The 19163-nt window shown below is 41.8% G+C and overlaps 2 protein-coding genes and 1 pseudogene across 3 annotated transcripts; all 3 read right to left on the reverse strand.

The window, feature by feature from the left end:
• Positions 1 to 391: 391 nt before the first annotated feature.
• LOC147148526 (putative polypeptide N-acetylgalactosaminyltransferase 8) lies at positions 392 to 18820 on the reverse strand. 2 transcript variants are annotated; one of them, XM_086027406.1, is made up of 12 exons: positions 18706 to 18820; positions 7888 to 7950; positions 7308 to 7435; positions 5841 to 6007; positions 5567 to 5750; positions 5294 to 5491; positions 2838 to 2952; positions 2572 to 2757; positions 1317 to 1454; positions 1133 to 1228; positions 753 to 920; positions 392 to 659 (listed from the first exon to the last, which is right to left on the reverse strand). In XM_086027406.1, exons 2-12 carry the CDS (start codon positions 7939 to 7941, stop codon positions 525 to 527), a joined length of 1569 nt encoding a protein of 522 aa, XP_085883532.1. In that variant the 5' UTR covers positions 7942 to 7950; positions 18706 to 18820; the 3' UTR covers positions 392 to 524. The 2 variants fall into 2 exon arrangements, with proteins under 2 accessions (XP_085883532.1, XP_085883531.1); XM_086027405.1 differs by having other exon boundaries at positions 7308 to 7555.
• Positions 8787 to 12920, reverse strand: LOC147148527 (apelin receptor B-like). Its single transcript, XM_086028476.1, has one exon. The coding sequence runs from the start codon at positions 10954 to 10956 to the stop codon at positions 9889 to 9891; it is 1068 nt and encodes a 355-aa protein (XP_085884602.1). The 5' UTR covers positions 10957 to 12920; the 3' UTR covers positions 8787 to 9888.
• Positions 13262 to 18811, reverse strand: LOC147148528 (apelin receptor B pseudogene; annotated as a pseudogene).
• Positions 18821 to 19163: the final 343 nt, after the last annotated feature.

Genomic DNA, 19163 nt, shown 5'->3' on the forward strand with positions numbered 1-19163 from the left:
TATTGTTACCCAAAGCATTTCTGTATCATAATTTGACCCCTTTTTAAGTCTCAAAGCATATTTTTGTTTGCCTGTTTAGTTCACTGATCAACAGTACCTGACCAGTACCAGACTTGGTGACTCATTACGAACCAAAACATTGTTGTTACCGATTGTATGTTGATTGACTACAGTAGAATCTGAAAGGCGGTCTATCAGTAACTCCTCTATAGTACTTATTAGTAACAACGCCTATTACAAGCTTATAATAGCATAGCAAACAAAAAACATGAACAACTAAATATGACATATAAACAGTGTTAGATTGTTCTCTTGAAGTAGTTTCTTCACACTTGCTTGGGCGTAGCCAGCTAAGCTACACCTCTTGACACAGCCACAGGTGCCTGGCACTTACAAGCACCACAATATATTTCCTGGCAAGATATGATACAAACGACAGGCATTTATGGAAATACAAAACTTTAATCATTGAAAGAAGTAAATACATTCCGGTATCTAAACTTTGGATTAACAGTGTTTCCAAACTAAAGAGAAGGGATAAGGTGCTCAATGGTCCAGCTCTGTCCTGTGCACTGCTGAATGAGGAGGACATATTCTGAGTTTTCTCTCTGAGTGATCTCTAAACATCTCTTAGTTGCTTTGTTTTGGATTTCTTTGCCCTGTGAACAGTGGGAAAATAAAGTCAAGCTGTATGAGAAAGCAGCAGCAATATAATTGGCATCTTTTGTTGAGCAAGTTTTATGGTAGCCTACCTGTTTGAAGTCCCAGTGCATGTGTTTCTGGTTTCGCTTTGCCAGCTGACACTCCAGCAGAGTCGGGGTGTTGCCGGAGCCCGGATCAACCAAGCATTGGTTTTGGTTGTATTTGTGAGATTTAATGCCACCAACAATGATTTCTCCCTCTTGATTATAATAGCAATGCTGGTAACAAGAACACCTGATGATGTCATGATACCATTCGGTATTTTTAAAAGTAAGTATTACTTTTGTGCAAAGTTTGTCCACTTATGAAGGGCAGGCCTTAGGGCAGAAAGGGCCGTCACCTCAAATGGGCTCAATTTGCCAAAGGCCAAAAACGCGTTGTGTACTAATGGTATATTTCCTGACCCGTGACATATATTCATGAAAAGTACCTGTGCTTGTTGGAAGTGGCATTTGTAAAGGATGGGGTTATTTCTTGGTACAGCTCCTTGATCCACACAGAGGTTCCTCACTCGGCTGTTCCTCATCTTGTAGAAGAAAGGGTGATTCAACTGACTGGCGCGGTTATAGTGTGTGCACAACTTCAGTAAACATGGACATGAAGGCGCTACTCACCACTCCGTACCCCAGCAGGTCATCCCACGTAGCCAGACTTGGATACACGTTGTCAAGGTACCACTTGAATGGTTTACACCGTAACCTTTCCCTGAGCTGCTTCCTCTCTGCGACGTCACCAATATCAATCCCGTGATCCTGCGTGCCATACAGAAGGAGAGGTAAACGAGTGCGGCAGTGGCAACTTTAGAAAAGTTTTACCTGGGGTGGCAGGAGGTTCAGTTTCCAACTACCACCAAACACATGCAGGGATGAACGCACACACTTCCAGTTTCATTTTCTGCATTCTCTGTTTGGGTTGACTTCCGCTTTAAAACAGCGTGCTATGCCATCAATGTCTCATTTATTAAACTTTGTTACTCCAGTTGGAGTCTCTCCAGAACTATTTGGAAATGAAAAGAGGTAACTTAAAAAGAGAACTAACTTAATTATTAAGATTTGTGCACACATGAATAATTATCAATGTAGTGTCCTCCTTTGCGATACAGTAAGAATCTGTTCTCGAAAACAAAAAGAAACCTTAAATTTAATTTTGAAAAATATTGTCTGAAAATATCTATTTAATAATTAAAAAGAATGCCTGACACTAACTAACTAACTGACTAAAATGTCAGATTACAGTGCATCGAAATCATAATTGGATCAAACATATCATAAATGGCATGGCAATACTTCCTGGCTGGCTGAGCTACCAAACTAAATAAGTGTGTGTGCTTTTCGTAATGTACCGGTACTTGTTGTTCCACGTCAGCTACAACGCCCTACAGTTGCGATACTTTGTTGTAAATAAATGTGAGTTTGCTGACTACCATCTAATGTGATCCTTGGACAGCGTTACAATGTATCGTTTTCAAAATATCATTCGGTTTAACCTGGCAGCAAGCCTCCATTTAAACTAGAGTTGCCTCTGGATCGGCACCACATTCCACACCAAGTAGCTTAATATACATCACACTATATTTCACATAAGTTGTCACACTTGACAGACCATTTGAGCATACAGTATTAAACACTGAGCAACCACAAATACATTTTAGCTTACCCAAATGTCTGTGGTCAGCCCAGGATGGTCAAGGTAAAAAAAATGCACTTGAGATTTTTCCTTAAAGAGCAAGTTAACCCAAACACTTTTCAAGAGTATATTCTACGCAGGCCCACAAGAGACACTTAGATTTGACATACCAAGTTAAACTCATTTGCCAACTCAACTCAATCAAATGAAGTCAAATCAACCCGATTGGAAGCAGATATCAACCTGAAGAGGTAGGTTCCATGCGATCATCACATTCTTCTTATATTCATCCATCCAAATTTCTGCCACCCTTAGGGCATTTCTCTTCATCATAGGACTGAGGTCAAGCGCGTACGGTTTATGCGAGCGCTCAATGTGACCTATCCTGGAGCAGGGCACCACCTCGATGCTTCCTCCACATAGCCAAACCTGAGCAGAAAACAACACAGAGATCACACTGAACAATGTCCTACCATTTTCTGCTACATTTCTGCCAGGTGGACACTTACACGAATCCCAAGCTCGACATTTTCGCCGCCGTAAACGGTCATTCCGCCATCGAGCCCACCGATTTCTCCGAGAAATTCTCGATGCGCTGCGAATATTCCCATCACGGAAGGACTCCTGTGAATAAGCAATACTCAGCAATACTCTGGAGAATGTAGGGATATCCTTGTTGAACTTTCCATTTGTTACGGTAAATGTCTTACTGAATGAATCGAGTCTTGCTGATAGATGGAAAACATTGGAAACAAATGCCAAATCAGAATTTTATCATTCAGGTCAGTACAGTCACAGCATATTGTCATAGGAGAGGAATTTTGACATTCTTATATGGGGAGTGCACATGCACGACATCCATATAGGCTACATGCTAAATTAGAGTGGAAGTTCGGACGTAGTTGCCTAGCTGTTGGCCGGCTAACATACAAAAGTGAGTTTGCAAACATAACTCATTCAGTACCAGACATTTTCAGACCCTCTTTTACACTAACATTTGAAAAAATTTGAAAAAATATATATAAATAAATTCCTGGGATTCAATGTGTGGACTGTGAAATGACATATATGTATGTCTTTGGTATTGAATGAGTTTTAAGTTCATCCTGAAAGATGAACTATTTTAGCACTAAAATAGGATGAGGCTAATGCAACCCAACACAGAAGGATTTAAAATGGGACTAAGGAGAAAAGAAAAACATCTATTCTGCCATTGGCCAGTGTACTGGAGTTTAAGGTAAATTATTTTAAACTAAAAAGGAAAACCTTTCCATAGGTTGATACACTGCGCCAACGCAATCAATACCTTTGATATAAGCAAATATGGCTTTGTAAACATACAACATATTATGAAAATAAACGGTTTCAGACTGTAAGTGCACTCCATTTACCGTTATAATGAAACTGGATTTTTCGTTTTTGTTTTTGGGGACTTTGACATGTTTTTTGGCCCAAGTACAAAGAGTTGATTCAGTCATTTGGTCGATAAAAAATTGTGAATGTGGATATTTGATATGATTCTGAGCCCTCCTAATATGCACGTGTCTCATTATTCCCTTTTCATCAACGTGATATGTGAATTCACTGGGGCGGAATGTTGACTGATTAAAGCTAATTCACCGCTCTCCGTTGTTAATCCTTCGCCTGCCAAAATCGCGACTATCCCGCTAGCAAAGCGGCGTAAACAAATGCACGCGGGGTCATTTGTGTGACGTCTGCAAGACTATTTTTGCAAGGTCAGACCACTGATCACATAAAAAAAAAAAGAAGTGCTCAAAAAGACCCCCAAATAAGCTGTTTGAAGGTTACAAATCTCAGCTCCAGACTTACCGTGTGGCTTTTGCATTGTCTCCCACTCCCACATTCTTAAAACGTGCTTCTGAGGTTCACTGAAGAGTGGACTATTAAATTGTCTTGTCATGTCACAAAACCAGTAATGATAAATGGTAACTAACTATGGTTTGGAATTGTTACATCACAATTGATTTAACTAAGTAGTATCATGTTTATAACGTTTAAAATAGGACATTGTATTAATATGTTTTGAAATAAGAAATAATTACAGTAAAATAAAAACTACATTTAAGATGTAATATTATGTTTTGGGGTTGTCTGCCAATCCACGTGCGTGTCATTCATGCCTCCATCCAAGAAAAGGGGCTTTAATGCAACAACCTGTGAACAGGAAATTACTTGTTGAAATACTCAGATTGACATACAGATTTGGTAGTTTTATGACAAGTTTTTTTTTTTTTTTTTTTTTTAGAAAAAGGAACCAAACAAGCGGAAAGTGTTCGGGGTGTGAAAAAACAAGTTTTGCTTGAGTCTCAGATCTTAAACAACATGATTTATGAACTTGTGTATTCAAGTGGTGTTGAACTGAAGTTCATTGTGTGTTACAAACACAAAGTTAGACAAATTGACCAATGTCATTATATCGTTAGACGAATAAGCATTATTGCAAAAGTAATTGTTTAAGGTTCTTCAAGACAAGACATAACAACAATTGAACAAGCAATAAGAGTCTAGTTACCTTGATTCAATAATTACAGACTACCATGACCTGGATGACAGAATCTGCACTGTCAAACTGTGACATAACTTGGTCTTCATCACAAACAATTTCCCACAAATAGGTTAATTCTTAGGGTAATTCTTGCCGTAACAGAGAAAATACACCATTTTTAGCACGTTGATATAATTTATTGATATTGTGACAGGAACACTGCTATTAGGCTAATGATTTGACCTCCCTGCTGTCTTCTTATGAATAATTTGAAAGGTGGCTTAGGTTAGGACATCACTTGACTTCTCAAAATGAGTTTTTTGGGACTTGAAAGGTCAGACTAGGGATTTACTGGAGACTTGAAACGTGATCCCATCTCTGGTAGTTGCAATGAATGACTCCCTATCATTTCACCCTTCTCGTAATCTACGGTAAATAGAAAGAAAATTTTTTGCTTACTTCCCAGGTCGCGAATAATCGTTGCCCCTCCACCACTCTGAGCTGAAGGACTCGTACATGCACCACAGAGGCCAGCCGAAGCCTTGTGCAGAGGGGAGGTACTTTTTCACACCAAGGTCATCAAAATTGATCTTGTCGAACACAGGAGACACCACCACCGACCTGTCAGCTTGGATCCGAGCGAGCAGAGGTTCTGCCCTGGTAAGGACATCAAAATGAATGAGCAAACGCCCTCCTTTGGGACACTTTCCAGTTAAAATAAGGCAAGCATACCAGCCTTCTGTGACTTCGATATGAGCGTCCAAAATGGCCACGACATCTGCCGTTGAGTGTTCCCAACCTGAGATCCGAGACTGTGACAGGCCCATTTGACGACGATGCCATACTTTCTTTATCAGTCCAGGCTTGTCTTTGTGGATTTCATTGATGTAGCCCTGTAACGGTCTTCCAAGGTCATCTGAAACAGAACTGCCAATACTTTGACCACAGGAAATGCGAATGTATTTATTTTTTTCATGGGCAGGCAAATTGCAGAACAGAAACCCACTATAAGTGCTGTGGTCGTCCACTAGAATGATTTCCTTGAGTAGGTGCTTTGGAGTGTGTGATATGATACTCTTGATTGCCCTTTTAATGACTGAAAGAGCTTCATTTAGGTAGATGATCACCACGCTGACGCTGGGCAGTTCTTGGGGATAGGCCATTGCCAGACATCTGCACAAAAACAAAAAAATGTTGCTGTATGGTATGTACACTCACTGGAAACATTCTTAAGCCTGGTTCACGCAGCAGGAAAATCGGCCCGATTTCAGCCCCGAATCTCCCCTCTCACAATCGCAGGTCGGGGCCGACTCTCATAATGGCTCCAAAGATAATCTTATGAGATAATCCTGCCGTGTGTGGTGTTCTCAGCCTGATCTCGCCCGCTCGGTAGGACGTCTGACCTCAAATCTCGGATATTCAACATGTTGGATTTTTTGGGGCCCAACTTTGCATCGTGCGTGCTGTGCCCCTGAGGACAAATTGTCAGGAGGGGAGATAAAATCGGGCCGATAATCCTGCCGTGCGAACCGGGTTTTAGTAAAGTTTTTTTCACTCAGAAATTCTGAAATTCAATTTTAAAAGGAGAGTTTTTGAGTAAAGTTGAATGATAGGACTTGGGTTCCTTCACAAAGAAATGTTTACAGTTGTGTTCAGATTTGCCCCTAATTTATTGCGTAACTAGTTTGTGTGCGACCCTCTGCTCACAGATAATGTCATTTGTCATCCTAAAATTTTATTATGGCGGGGTGCTCTTTCAAGTTTTTGGTGAAAAGTCACACAATGATAATTGCATTAAAATGAGAGAAAACACTAACACGTTGTGCAACGTGTGTGCAAGTCAGAAGCCTTCAACAAGCAGAAATCAAACAACAAAAACATATTTGGCACTTGGCAGCAGTCAAAAGTTCTCATAAAAAAGCCCATTTAACATGTTCGGACATTAATATTGACTGAGATCAGGTTGTCATTTGTTGTGCTTGAGTAGGATCTTGTGTTGATTTGAGAAAAAATACTAGATCTGGGTGCAATCTCACTTAAAGGGGAAATCAACCCAAACATTTTTTTTTCAAGAAGATGTTCCCAGCAGACCCACTAGTTGAAACACAGCATTCTGATTAATAATGCCTTTGTGAAATATGAGTTAAGCAGCAAAAGGCACCTCTTTTAAACCATCTCAAGGGGTGGCCATTTTGTCACTTGTGTGGACTGAAATTGATATCACGACTGCTTAAGGCTCAGGTAACAACCAAATCACGGATCAGCTTCAGTAAACATGTCTGTCGTGATTGGTCGACTCTTATTTCACAAACGCAATATTTATCAGAATGCCTTGTTTCAACTAGTGGACTTGCATATAATATATTCTTGAAAAAAAAAACGTTTGGGTTGACTTCCCCCTTTAAGATAATATTGAGGATATTCTCAACAAATAAAAATATTGAATAGAAATGATTAAGACAGAACAAGTTACCTGCTGTCTCTCATGTCCGGAAGCTTCCGGTCAATCGGTAACCGGTTACTGAGGAACACGTTGTACCCGTAAATCTGAAACAGAGATTCCGCCTCCTTCTGCTCCTTCTCCGACAGGCCGTCTCCCCACTTGCCAAACAGCAATGAGTTTGGATATAATTTGGGAACCACAACCTTTGATTTGGGTTGAGCCACGTCCGGAGCAAGTTTGTTCAAAGTGCTGTTGTCGACATTTGATCCTTCCATCAGCTTTTCTTTGGGACCGTTATGTTCATACAGGCAGAGAATGTTTGAAATATACACATTATTCAGCGATAATGGGGGAGTGTTTGGCAAATTAGTTCATTCATCGTGCATTTTGACTAATGTTGTGGTGTAATGTTAAGGTTGCTACCATCCAACCTTAAAATCCTGGGCTACCGCTAACCCAAACACATTTTCAAAATTCAACAACAATAATGGAATATTTATTTATTTACTTACTTATTCTTAAGCAAATACAGATTGTGAGCAAAAACCTTTATGTACACATGGTTCAAATAATTGTAATTGTAAGGTCATTTATTTGCCTTTGAACTCACCCAGCCTGCGGAGAGTCTGTTCAATGCTGTCCAGTCTCCTTGCGACCTTTTCATCTGCGACTCCTTCAAGAAAAGCCGTACGTGCTTTCAAATGTCTGCTCCTAAAAAGGGCTGTGTACGCTGAGGTAAAAATGACGATTCCAACTACTCCAGCTAGGCGCACATGGTTCTTCATTTTGTTTTCTATTCAACCGTGCATGACTTGCATCTCTCCAAGGGACTAACAACTTGATAACACACTTCTTATCGTCAAGATAACCTTTGGATTTTACATCTTTGAGTGTCTTAACAAACACTTTCAATAAACTTTTGTTGATGAACGTGACTGAGCCAACGAACCATCGATTGCTGTGAAAGGAAACTGCCACATCCAATTCATACAAATCTCTACAATCAAAAGACTTTAAAAATAAAGTAATTGCACAATCAATTGAGCTTTATAATGCTGGTTACAAAGTTCACCTCAACAGTTAATATGTAGCCTACACTAACCATTTTGTTTACTGGCGACTTTCAGGGCACTCAATTATCTTTTTTTTTTTTTTTTTCCAGAGAGCTGGAATAAACTATGGTGTTTTGACAGTGCCACTTTTTTTTTAGCTTGCTTACTGACCAGCTGGAAAACAGCTATCAAATACAGCAGTAAATGAATTTAAGAAAGTGAGGTATACTTGTGCAACATCATTGCTAAACACTTTAAAAGTGCTTTGTCCATTTCTTGAGTGTTAACGGAAGTCACTGAATATATATATATATAGTATATATATATATATACTATATATCTATCTATCTCTCTCTCTCTCTCTCTCTCTATATATATATATATATATATATACTATATCTATCTATCTATATACATATCTATATCTATATATATATATATCTATCTATATATATATATATATATATATATATATATATATCCATTATCGATACCGCTTATCCTCACAAGGGTCGAGGGGCGTGCTGGAGCCTATCCCAGAGCTCACAATGGGCAAAAGGCAGACTACACCCCGAACTGGTCGCCAGCCAGTCGCAGGGCACACACAAAGACACCGTCACTGAGTGGGAACCGATCCCACGCTGCCCGCACACAATCCAGGCGTGTGTACCTTGTGCCCATCCATCCATTATCTATACCGTTTGTCCTCACAAGGGTACAACCAATCTACTTGGCAGTAGGCGGGGGACACCCTGAATTGGTTGCCAGCCAAACGCAGGGCACACAGAGACAAACAAACATCCGCACTTACAATCACACATAGGGGCAATTTAGAGAGTCCAATCAACTCACCACGCATGTTTTTGGAATGTAGGAGGAAACCGGAGTACCTGGAGAAAACCCACACAGGGATGGGGAGAACATGCAAAGTCTACACAGGGAGGCCGGAGCCGGGATCGAACCCACAACCTCTGAACTGTGAGGTGCACATGCTAACCAGTCGACCAGTGCCGCCTGTATGTATATCTGTATATATGTATATATGTATGTATGTATGTATGTATGTATGTATGTATGTATGTATGTATGTATGTATGTATGTATGTATGTAAATCGATTCAAAACCGATTTAAACTGCTTGAAATATGCATCGATGTAAAACAATAAAAGAATCGATTCACAACGCCATGTTAACCATAGCCGTATCATGTCTCTGTTGTAAACAAACTGCATACTCACATTGCGTAAATTACGTGACTTGACATGAGGGCTACCAAAATTAGTCGACCGATCATTGATTTTAATCGTCAATGTGACGTTTATTTATGTATTTAATTATTTGGCCCTGTGTTTTTCTCCCGAAAATACCTCATCTCCCGCTGGCTGTATGCCTGTCTATAACGCACATGCGCAGTAACAGTAACCCGGGTCATCTGTGATGTAAACCATAAGCATTGTGGGTAATTGAAATTCATGGCTAACCCGTGTTAGCATTAGCGACAGAGTCTGAAAATCTGGGCGCATTTCATACCAAATACTTAATACGATGCAAACGTCACTTATATGGCAGCATTGATTGAGTTCTCCATGCGCGCTCGACCTTGGTGTGTCCGGCAGGACTTCTTGAGGTGAAGCAGGCACAGGCACTGCGACCTGAAACGCAGGTCCAAGAAGGCGTAGACGAAGGGGTTGAGGCAGCTGTTGATGTAGGTCAGGCAGGCGGTGTACGGGTAGGCCAGCAGCAGGACGCGTCGGAAAGCGCAGGAGGTCGGGAACAGGTCCAGTTCGGCGAGGGCACCAAAGCTTCTCACCACGTGGTAGGGGATCCAGCAGGCGGCGAAGACCGCAATCACCGTGGTGATGATCTTCAAAACTCGCCACTTGCGTCGGTCCTCCTTGCGCCATGTATTGAAGTGATGCATCACGGTACATCCGATCAACCCGTAGCACACCATCATGGCCAGGAAGGGGAACAGGAACCCCAGGGTGGACAACGACAAGCTCAACCCGGCGTACCACAGCCTCCCCTGACTCTTGCTGGTCACCACCAGGCCGAAGTCCAGGGTGCAGAAAGTTTGGTTGCTGCCCGGGTTGTGCAGGGTGGTGCGGAACACGAGGGCGGGAATGGCCAAGAGGCCCGAAAGCATCCAGACGGCAGCGAGGGAGGCGCGCATTCGACTGCCGGTGCACACCAGGGTTCTGGACAGCGAATGCACGATTGCCAGGTAGCGATCGAAGCTCAGGAAGGTGAGGAGGAAGACGCTGGCGTACATGCTGAGGAGTTCCGCATAGCTGATGATCTTGCACAGGGCCATTCCGAAGGGCCAGTGGTTGTGCATGGCTGTGTACACCGCCCACAGGGGCAGCGTGACCGTTAAGGCCAGGTCGGCCAGGGCCAGGTTGCCGATATAGATCTGGGGCGCCCGCTGCTTTCCCTGCGCCTGCCACGCGGTGAAAATGACTACGCTGTTGCCTACCACGCCCAAGATGAAGATGAGCATGAGGAGCACCGGAATGAGCCAATGGGACGCCGTCCACTGGGGGTGGTAGCACAGGGTGTAGTTCTCCATCTCCTCGTAGTCGTAGTCGTAGTCGTAGTACTGGTACGTGCTCTCAGTAGGCTCCATGTTTTTTCTTTTTTAGGCTTGTGTTAGTGTGTTACCGCTCTTGTGATCTGTCATCTCTAAGAAAAAGCTCTGAGCTGTGAACCCGCTCAGGATGCAGCCACCTCCTTCACAACAACACCGCCCACTTCAAGTGGAAACATGTCCACTCATTTGTAACTTACTAAAACATGGCAAATTCATTTTCAACTATTGCTCTTTTCTTCACCTTTACTCACTGGAAATATCGATACATATCGAAATATGTTTTGTTATAAACTACAAGTACCAACTTGACACAAGTAGATCTATATTCATTCAGTTAATTATTTCTGTTATTTATTTCGTATTTAGTTCAGCTTTGTTGATTGCATTTGCCACTTTATACCTTTTTTCATGTAGCTTTGCAAATGAATGCCAATGCATTCGTGAAATAAAATTGTTCAAAGTAAAGACAGAAAACTGGGTCACCCACAAAAATATATGAAGGTGTTACATATGATAGTAATAATATATTATAATATATATTATAAGAAAGATGATGTAGTTTTATAGTTTGGCTGCAATTGCAATCAAACAAATGTCTTAAGTGCTTTTTGTATTATTTCTTTCTTTTTAGAGTTGTGACCATGATTACGGTACGCAGGGAGCTCGCCCATTGGGCAGATGCTCAGGGGCTGAAACAAAAATCACCTTGAATATTAATTCCTTTAGTTTCGATTAACTCTTAAAATGGAAGAGACAGTCGGCCTATAGATTCAAATGCAAAGCAATGCCCAATTACTGTAGCATGAAAAAAAGAAAAAATCCAAAGTCCCTAGACGACTCAACCCTGTCTCAACTTCTTCCCTCTGTCGCCCTTTTTTGTCTGACTGCTAACGAACTTGATGCTAATCATCAGTAAATGAATCGATGTGTTTATTTTTTCGTAGCTGGGCCGCAGGTCGTGCGGCAAATACTGATAATGATAATAATAATAATAATAATAATAATAATAACAATAATAATAATTATTATAAGTAAATAATACCAAAAGTCAACCATTAACCTCTTTATATATTCTATATGTTGATAGAATGGATCTTTTATGTTAATATTCGTTTAAGGCTAAATTAAATAAATCAAATGACTGTATGTGTTGTGTTTTATCAAGGTTTCATAGACACACCCATGGGGTCCTATACATGCAGGACCGTAAAAAAACTTTTCCACACTCGTGTCCCTTCAGCTCGTCACTATTTTGAAGCAGATGTAACGTCTCTTTTATGCTACGATTTTTTTCTATATAGATCATGGTGACCAGCTGCGTTTATCAATGCAGCCGCTGGTTGCTATGGAAACGTTAATCATCACACAATAAAAAATTGACGGCTTCAAAGGGAGTTGCGTTAACGCCGTCAATAACACGTTTAACTGACACCACTAATATGTATGTATGTATGTATGTATATATGTATGTATGTATGTATGTATGTATGTATGTATGTATGTATGTATATATATATATAAGATTGAAGTGTATGTTATTTGTCTCAAAAACGTGTATCATGTCCCACTTTCGCCCGCTTTCATTAGTGGTTCTAGATCATATACGTATCAGATTTTTCGCAACGCGGCCGCGGTCTGAATCACCAGGTTGCATATATCCAACATATATCTCAAAATGCGCTGCGCGTTGGCGGAGGGAAAGTGCTGGCAGCCGGGAGGTTGAATCTGCAAAGTTGTTTTGAGTAACAGTATTGACTTTATATTTGACTTTAATCTAATCCCACTTGAAACATGAAGCATAAAGTGGATTTATGGTGATAATAGTAATTCAGTCACGGTTCAGATCAGTTCATTTTTTACGTGCGGTTATAATGTGACGTCATCATCTCGGCCACCGTGCCGCCTCCGGTGCAATATTATTAACATAGATTTTTTATTCTTAGGAATGATTGAAAAAATGAAGAATTGGTTTTAAAAAGAATAGCGTGTGAATGTTTTGATTTGTTGATTTTATTTGTAGGGCGGCACGGTGGTCGACTGGTTAGCACGTCCGCCTCACAGTTCAGAGGTCGTGGGTTCGATCCCGGCTCCGGCCTCCCTGTGTGGAGTTTGCATGTTCTCCCCGTGCCTGCGTGGGTTTTCTCCGGGCACTCCGGTTTCCTCCCACATTCCAAAAACATGCATGGTAAGTTGATTGGATACTCTAAATTGCCCCTAGGTGTGATTGTGAGTGCGGATGTTTGTCTCTGTGTGCCCTGCGATTGGCTGGCAACCAGTTCAGGGTGTCCCCCGCCTACTGCCCAAAGACAGCTGGGATAGGCTCCAGCACGCCCCGCGACCCTTGTGAGGAGAAGCGGTACAGATAATGGATGGATGGATGGATTTTATTTGTTAAAATTTAGGAAATACATAGATATACGTGCTGATCTGTTTGTCAATGTTGAAAAATGAGTTGAGCATCTCAGTTAGGGTTGGGCAGGGGGGCCTATACCCCATTTACAGTTTATAAACAACAATGACGCAATCAGGATGCGTGCACTCCGCTGGTGCAGAAAGGAAGTAGAGTAACTGTGAAGGATCACGAAAATTACTTTAAAAAAGAAAATAATATTGCCAGATGGAAAGCAAATTTCTGATCCTAACGGAAATTATAGAGTACCGGTAGGAGGAAGGTGGTTAAAAAGTGGCCTGATGTTCACCTTTATTTAGTGGAGAAACCTAGCGTTGAGCGAATCGAGAAAAATATGTAACACCTTTCCACTCCAATTCGTACACGTGTACACAAAACAGCTAGGCATGTTGTCATTGTTTAAAACTTATTCAAAAACTATAACAATGCCAAAAACAAATCTTCCAAGTCTTCATACACATTAGTAGATAAAGGCAGCCGTGCGCCATGTGGTCTTTTCTGCCAAGCTTTACATTATGTGGCTGTGCGGCTTTTAGTGGCTTGTTAGTGGAAACATGGCACTCTTGAATGAAAATGAACTGCTGTTCAAAAACTATTCACAAATGCTAGAATGAGCATGTTCACAAAAAAATTGCCCAAATTATACGAACAAAACTATATGTGGTGCTGTTGATCTGTGCCATTTCTGCTTTCAGTGATCGATTGTGCAATATGAGATGATGCCTCAGAGGCTGATTGCTTGCTGTCGCGTTTCCTGTCCCACCCATGTATTGGAACAGGAAATATGCACATTTTTATTGTATTTATACATTTTTATAATGACAAGGATGGACATCATTGGATTAAAAAAGAAATTCAATATAGCAAGGTCCAGAGAACTCAAATGGAAAATAATTTTATGTAAACATTTGTTTTTTTTTTTTACTTGTCACGCGTAAGGTTGCACATCGTTTGAATTTGGACGATTACGGTTCCGATTCCATGTTCTTTGATTTGATTCGGGAAAATATATATGACACACACAACACAGCGCTGCATTTTAAGGGCAAGTAAGGAAAGTCTATCTAATCTAAGCAATCCATGTAACCATACGATGTATCTGTATGTACAGTATGTATGTAAAGGCTGCAGCTGCGTATGCTATAAGCTAAATGTTCTCTGGATATGTGCATTTGTGTGTTGAACTTGTTGGCTAAATGTTAGCATTAGACATACTTAGCCGATTCTGACTCTGGATCGCATCGCGTCAGTTCTGTGGCTAGGCGTCGGCCGAATGAACCAGCCGACCCCTCTAAGGGCGACTGCTGCCATCGCGGCGTCCCAGCGGCCACCGCATCTGTGGAGATCCATGGGAAGGGCCAAGCGCAGAGTTGCCGCCACCGTGGCCCAGGATTGCCGGCTGGCACGAAGCGAGCGGAGGGGCTGACCGAGAGCTATTGCAGCGCAGCTTTGGCGGCAGCAGCCCGGGGCTGCGCGCCGTGCGCGCACATTTTATTTTTTATTTTTTAATCTCTCGTAATTTGTTCGTGCTTCCTCCGAGCGGCTAACTAGGTATCGAAACTTAGTACCGACATTCTAAAATCTGAATGCTTCCAGGAGAACCGTAATGATGGTCCCGGTTCCACTCGATTCCCGGTTCTCGGTGCCCAACCCTAGTCACATGTAGGTGAGGCTCAGAAGGTCAGTGGGCCAAAGAGTCAAGAATCTGGAAGCAAGCACCGAGCATTGATGAGAGTCCTCCAGGCGCGCTGGGCCTTGGGAGATGTCTGGCGGGACTTCTTGAGGCGAAGCATGCCCAGGCACTGTGACCTGAAACGCAAGTCTAACAAGGCGTTGAGGAAGGGGTTGAGGCAGCTGTTGATGTAGGCCAGGCAGTCGGCGTACGGGTAGGCCAGCAGCAGGAAGCGCTCGAAAGTGCAGGTGGCCGGAAACAGACCCAGTTCTGAGAGGGCGTCTGCGCTGCTCAACACATGGAAAGGGGTCCAGCACACGGCAAAGACCACAACCACTGTGGTGATGATCTTTAAGACTCGTCGCTTGTATTGGTGCTCCTTGCGCCGGGTGTTGAAATGGCGCATCACAGCGCAGCCGATCAACCCGTAGCACACGGTCATGGCCAGGAAGGGGAGCAGGAACCCCATGGCGCACAACCACAAGCTTAACCCGTCGATCCAAAGCCTCTCTTGACGCTCACTGGACACGACCAGGCTGAAGTCCATGGTGCAGTAAGTGTGGTTGCTTCCCTTGCTATGCACGGTGGTGTGGAAGATGAGTCCGGGCATGGCCAAGAGGCCCGACAGCATCCAGACGGTGGCGAGGGTGATACCAATGTGTCCACGGATGCGCAGCTGGGTACTGGATTGCGAATGCACGATTGCCAGGTAGCGATCGAAGCTCAGGCAGGTGAGGAGGAAGACGCTGGCATACATGTTGAGGATCATTACATAGCTGTTGATCTTGCACAGGGCCACCCCGAAGGGCCAGTGGTTGTCCATGGCCTCCTCCACCGCCCACAGGGGCAGCGTGACCGTGAAGGCCAGGCCGGCCAGGGCCAGGTTGCCGATATAGACGTCGGCTGCTCGCCGCTTCCCCTGCACCCGCCACGCGGTGAAAATGACCACGTTGTTGCCAAACAGGCCCAATATGAAGACGAGCATGAGAAGCACCGAAATGAGCAATGGAGTCGCTGTCCACTCGGAATTGTCGCACATGGTGTAGTTCTCCGTCTCGTCGTAGGTATAGTATTCCACCTCCCAGGTGTAGTTCTCTGTCTCATTGTAGTTGTAGTACTCGTAAGGGCTGTCGATAGGCTCCATGGCTTTTCTCTCTTAGGCTCGCGGTAGAGTGTGTTGTTGCTCGTGTAATCTGGCCGCTCTTACACAACCCTCCGTGCCGTGAGAATGCACCCCACCCTCCTTCACAACACCACCGCCCACTCCGAAAGTGGAAACACGTCCACTCATTTATAATTTACTGATACATGGCAAATTACATGACATCATCTACTATTACTCTTTTCGGCAGTTTTAAACTCATCGGAAATGTAGCTAAGTATGAATGAATGTAGATAATTAGATAGACAAAAGTAGATTTTGTTATGAACTACAGTACACGCAATTTTCCACAACTATATCATAATTATTTCAGTTATTTATATTTCATATTTTGTTAAGCTTTGTTGATTGCATTTGTCACTTTCTTAATGTAGCTTTGCAAATGAATGCTAATGCATGCGTGAAATAAAAACGTGCAAATCAAAGAAAAAATACCCACATCAGTAAATGAAAATGTTACATATTTGCCAATGATACGTGTACGTATTTCAGAGACTGATGATTTCATTCTTGCTTTTTTTTTTTTTAGTTAATTAATATTTATGTCGTACTCTGGTTTCCTCCCACATTCCAAAAACATGCCTGATTAGGCTAATTGGACACTCTAAATTGCCCCAGGTGTGATTGTGAGTGTGAATGTTTGTTTGTCTCTGTGTGCCCCTGCGATTGGCTGGCAACCAGTTCAAGGTGTACCCCGCCTACTGCCTGGAGTCAGCTGGGATAGGCTCCAGCACGCCCGTGACCCTTGTGAGGATAAGCAGATTGGATAATGAACGAATTAATATTTATGTAATCTTCAGGATAGTTCTATTCAGACAAACTATATATCATATTCTCTAAGGATTGTTTACATTATTTTAAAGATTACATGTAAAGTTGAAAAAAATGCATTTACCCAACATGACAAACTGTTGCAAGCTTGCAACACGAATACACATTTATTAAAAACTTGTACATGTTTTGGCGACATTCACACCACTTACACTGCAATGCAGAATACATACATATAGCAAGAAATTATGGCTAGGTTCACACCGCCGGTCTTCATGCTCAATTTGGATTTTTAAAAAAAAAATCCGTTTTTTTTTTTGTGTAAGCGTTCATATTACATTAAAAATGCCACGTAGGTCTTGTCTGCTGTACACATGCGTCGCCAAAGTGGCCCGCATGCGCAGAAGAAACGGCATCGCTCCCGACGTTGTGTTTGCGGAAGTAAATATGGTCCAGTGCGTCGGGGCATTTATACAGTGAAGCGATTCGGTAGGAGGTAGTAATAAAAAACAGTATTTGGGGAAATCACGAGGCGACGCTTTATCATCTCATTTCATGGAGACATCACTAACGATGACGTCACGTCACAGCCGTGCGTGAAAAATGAATCGATCTGAGCCGTGGCTGAATTACTACGATCGCCATAAATGTCCACTTTATGCTTCATGTTTCAAGTGGGATTAAATGAAAGTAAAATATAAAGTCAATAGTGTTACTCAAAACAACTTTGTAGATTCGATCCCCTGCCGCCAGCACTTTCCCTATGCATGCGCGGAAGCGCATTTGGAGCTCCGGATACTTCAATGTCGGATATATGCGACCTGGTTAAGACCACCGTCGCATTGGAAAAGATCGGATACGTATCCGATCTAGGACCACATATGAAAGCGACCCAGGTCGCATTTGAAAAAATCGGAATTGAGCCGTTCAGACTGTCATAAAAAAAATCAGATACAGGTCGCATATGGGCAAACCTAGCCTAATTTTTTTACTTGACTAACTAATCTAACTTTCAGTCTATGACTCCGACGTCATGCAGGAGCCCAGGCTCCGCTCTTAAAGTCACAGATTCAAAGTCAGAGAGAGTAGAACTTGAGGATGGTGAATCCAAGTGGATAAAAGTAATACCTGCAACTCACATGCATATTTTGTATCGCTGTCATGTGTAAATCTGTAAAATATGCAGTATATACACGTGGACCAAATTGTTGCTTTGCTACTGGTCTGTTAATGATAATAGTAATAGTAAATAAAAAGGTAATGAAATTTAACCAGTAATACTATTGTTGTCAATGCCTGTTTCATGTTTTTGTTGTTGTAATAATTCTGTTCAATCACAATTCAAAAGCAATGTCCGATTGCCATTGAATAATTTTCATGAATGTATTATCTTCATTAATGTATTATTATTATTATTATTATTGCTGCTGTTATTATTATTATTATTATTATTATTATCATTATTATTATTATTATTATTATTATTATTATTATTTCATTAACATAGGTCTACCAGCAATTTTTTTAAAGTAAACTTTATTTTTGGATAAGTGTATGGCTGAGCATTTTCATTATGTTGAAAAAAAAAAAGATTGTGGCATATTTTTTGTGGCTTGTGTCTCCCGAGCCTGTGACAGAAAAGCCCATTTTCTTTGGCTCATTGGCCCCTGGATGGCAATGTTCAGCCAAATCGAAGGATAAGCGATTTGGACATGAGGAGGATGAATGAATATTTGCCTGGCATTCCAGACAAGTGGTGAGCATGCCTACCTCATAGTTTGAGATTCAGGGATCAAAACGCTGCTCCGGTCTTCCTGTGTGGAATTTGAAACATCACGCTTGTACGTTTCATGGCTGAAATTACTGACAAGGCCAAACGTTCTACAAAGGCTGCCAAAATGTCTGTGAACTTGTTACATTTGATTTCCCAGATATTGGTTTTCTTTATGCAAGAATATCAAAGCTGCAATACATAATTATTGGTATGTCCTGGCATTGCCTCACAGAACTAAGGGACATATTGTATTTCCACGGAATCTTGGGATTGTTTTGCCAAGACGTGTCATATAGTCATCCATTTCTTTCTTTCTTTGGTCTTCCAGTTAACAAACAGCATTTTCAGCATTAACTGATAATTACTACTCCAAATACGATTTCTCATTGGCTTCAAAGGAAAGATAGTATGCTTTTTTGCTCCACACCTTAAAAAAGTTCCCTGGTGTCTTAGG

This window comes from Filicampus tigris, chromosome 4, assembly GCF_054856515.1.
Source record: "Filicampus tigris isolate MCC_2025a chromosome 4, RoL_Ftig_1.0, whole genome shotgun sequence".
Classification (NCBI taxonomy): Eukaryota; Metazoa; Chordata; class Actinopteri; order Syngnathiformes; family Syngnathidae; genus Filicampus; species Filicampus tigris.